General features: G+C 36.7%; 1 protein-coding gene across 1 annotated transcript; it reads left to right on the top strand.

Moving 5' to 3' along the window:
- The first annotated feature begins 1260 nt into the window (after positions 1-1260).
- LOC122659973 (sterol carrier protein 2-like) lies at positions 1261-2207 on the top strand. The gene is made up of 4 exons (XM_043855139.1): positions 1261-1406; positions 1518-1578; positions 1888-1987; positions 2081-2207. The coding sequence occupies exons 1-4, from the start codon at positions 1278-1280 to the stop codon at positions 2160-2162; spliced, it is 372 nt and encodes a 123-aa protein (XP_043711074.1). The 5' UTR covers positions 1261-1277; the 3' UTR covers positions 2163-2207.
- The last annotated feature ends 1044 nt before the right edge of the window (positions 2208-3251 follow it).

The following is a 3251-nucleotide window of genomic DNA, read 5'->3' as shown; positions in this document are numbered from 1 at the left end:
TTTTCTCTCCCTGATTCACTCCGTAAATTTGTGACGTGACGAACAAAGGGATCCGGACTGAACAACACCAATTAGTCCCCATTCCCACACCTTCAAAACCCAATCCCAAACTTTTGCACCTGTTTTTAAACCTTGATATATCTCAAACTCAGATGTAGCAGCAGAGTTGCCTGCTAATCCTTCGAGAATGTGCAGTAGATGAAATCAAGGATTGAGCTTGTGTGTGTGTGTGTTTTAGATGTATGTATAAGCAGTCTTCGTTTACCTTGATTACGAAGAAGACTTATCAGATGTTTATTATCATTCTTTTTAGGGATATAATAGGAAGCCACATGGACACTGGATGGGCAACATAATCACTTTCCAATAACATGGTGGATGAATATAGAGTATGGGAGAGCAGATCCTATGTGATTCTTCCTGTAAGATTGATTCAGAGGCAACATTTTGACCTGTTTAGTTTCGTAGGATGCATGAGAAGAGGGTCACATGGTTTGTGTGGTTTGCCTTGAAGTATGAAACTTAGGCAGTGTTTGGTATGCATTTTAAGTCAATTCTGCATTCTTGGAGGATAAAAATAGTTGTTTTTATCATCTGAGAATGCAAAATTGACCTAGAATACATTCCAAGAATGCATACCAAACACAGCCTTAATTAGCCTTACAGAATGTATCAGCTAATGGCCAAAGCTTGGCAAACTCTGAAGCTTTGAGATCTGTCTGATGGATCATTAATTGCAGGCTGAGAGTAGTTCTCCTAACTAATGATCTCTTTATGTTTTGCCATAAAAAGTTTCTTCTACTTCTCTAGCTGATAACTATACTCTCCATAAATCCTTGGTTTTTTTTTGGGTAAGATCCATAAATCCTTGTTAATGTCAACTTCAAGTGTAAGTGCCAAATTACCCAAAGGAAGAAATTGAGTGCTTTTTAATATTCTCCAAGACCAAGGCTTTCTCCAAGTGAAGTCCCAAAAAAAAAGCCCTAATTCTTCCCATATCAAGTAAAGACTTCACAGTGACGTACAAGGCAGTAAGAATGAATGATACCAGAGAGCTCCAACGTTTCCTTTATGCGTTGGTGCTGAGGTCATGACACTGTTTCATCGGTTCATTGGGTTCATCGCCCGCACAGTCACGCTCACACCTCCTCCCTTAATTTCAACTCTCTCTATCTCTATCACAAGTTACCTATAAAAACCAGTACCGATAACAAAAAGCCAAATGGTGTTGCCCTGGACCTTAATCCATCCTCCTACCAGAAAGCCAACAACCAACCATGTCAAACCAAAGCCAGGTAAATTCTGCAGCGATACTGGATCAGATGAAGCTCCAACTCGCCACAGACGCTGGTAAAGAGCTCAGCAAGAAGATCGGCTACGTCTATCAGATCAACATCGCCCCCAAGGTTGCTCCTCCTTCCCTCGCTTTCTTCTTCTTCTTCTTCTTCGCTCTCTATCTATCTTTTGAAACCCTAGTTCTAATTGCGTTCTTCTTTAATGTTTCTTTCTTTGTTCAGAAAATTGGAACCGATGAGGAGATTTATGTCGTTGACCTTAAGAAAGGAGAGGTAACTAAAGGTTAGTGAATTATCCTCTCCCTTTCTGCATTGACTTCGAATTGGTTGGACAAGATCTACCATTGAAGCTGTTGATGATTGCTTTGTTCTGCTCCATCTGAGGTTTCATTAGGAATTTTATAGTTAGAAAAGAAGAATTCAGTTTTGATAGCGAATTTGGTCCTCATTCTGTTCCACTTCATCTGTGAATTTGTCGAGTAATTTACTTTAAATTTCAGATTTGTGCTTCAACGCAATCAATAAAATTTAAAATTTTGGGTTTTGATGGTTTCATCTTCCTTACCCTCCTTCCTGATTTGGGGAATTTCAGGTCCTTACGAAGGCAAGCCTGATGCCACGTTTTCCTTCAAGGATGCTGATTTCGTCAAGATTGCCACAGGGAAGATGAAACCACAGGTGGCTTTCATGAGGTATAATTAATCTTCCCCCCCAACTCTTCAATCTTTGTCTGTGTAGTCTTCTGTTGTTTCATTTCTATTTTGTTTTCTTGATGGGGAATGCAGGGGAGCCATGAAGATTAAAGGTAGTCTGACCGCTGCCCAGAAGTTCCATCCTGACGTTTTCCTAAAGCAGTCCAAGCTGTGAGCAGACTCTGGGATCTTCTTGTATGGATTTTTCATTTAAAACATTGCTTGTAGTCTCCATTCCCTTGCGAGTAAAGGGAAATGAAATCACTGATTTAAAAAAAATGTAATCTTTATTTGTACAATTTACAGACTCTTCCATCATATATTTGGTAAATATTTTAATTTATTTTTCAAATCAAAGAAACTTGATTGTAAATTATAATTAAATTTAGGGAAAGAGAACACTACCTGGGCGTAGAGCAACGCCCCATGGAAAGGGGAAATTTCTCAGGGGCATGATAGTCATTTTGCTCACCCTTGTGTCTGGGCACAGAGCAGCGCATCGCACACACCCAGGTAGCATTCTTTCTCCCTTAAATTTAATAATCAAATCTAGTATGATTTGGAATTAATTACACCATAATGTGAGGTAATGATTTATAAATTTTTTTTGCTTTAGTGTTGATTTGATTTCACTTCCCTTCCCTCTATTTTATTTGCAACCGAACAGAGCTATATCATAATTTTTCTCATTATATTCAGAAACTGAAATGGGTTTCCACTTAATATTAGAGATGTAAATGGATAGTAAAAAATTTGTATTCGATTCATATTCGTATTTGAATCTACTCGACAAATCAATTTTTGGAAAGTATTTGAATATATTCGAAAGCTTATTGATCTTATTCGATCTGTTTAGGTATAATTATAAAAATATGATTAAATAATACCTTATAATATTAAAATACTCTTATTAATTCATGGTATATTATAAGTAGTTAAACATGAAAAAGAGAAAAGTTGATGAGGACATCTATGTAATTTCAGACATGTCATTTCAACACCAAGTCTAATGGACTAGTGGATTCAGCCCTTCACTTTTTTGTCTTTTCAAATTTTCGTCTTCTCTAGTTTGTTTTTTTTATTTTTGATAAAGGCTTTTCTAGTTTTTCCAAGCGTTGTTTTCTTATTATTCTCCACTAGAAATGTAAATGGATAACCAAAAAATTCGTATTCAATTCATGATTGTATCAATTTAGAGGAATCCGTACTTGAATAATCGATTTTCAAAAAAGTATCTTAATCCGATTGAAAGCTAATAGGATGT

Source organism: Telopea speciosissima, chromosome 4 (genome assembly GCF_018873765.1).
Source record: "Telopea speciosissima isolate NSW1024214 ecotype Mountain lineage chromosome 4, Tspe_v1, whole genome shotgun sequence".
NCBI classification, from domain to species: Eukaryota; Viridiplantae; Streptophyta; class Magnoliopsida; order Proteales; family Proteaceae; genus Telopea; species Telopea speciosissima.
The sequence above is the reverse complement of the archived record's forward strand: the minus strand, read 5'-3'. Positions and strand labels throughout refer to the sequence as shown.

Excerpts from the sequence above, each read along its gene's own strand:
- LOC122659973 (XM_043855139.1), top strand. The coding sequence starts at position 1,278 with ATGTCAAACCAAAGCCAGGTAAATTCTGCAGCGATACTGGATCAGATG. Across the intron at positions 1,579-1,887 it reads GAAAGGAGAGGTAACTAAAG|GTCCTTACGAAGGCAAGCCT; the intron begins GTTAGTGAATTA and ends GGGGAATTTCAG. Across the intron at positions 1,988-2,080 it reads CCACAGGTGGCTTTCATGAG|GGGAGCCATGAAGATTAAAG; the intron begins GTATAATTAATC and ends TGGGGAATGCAG.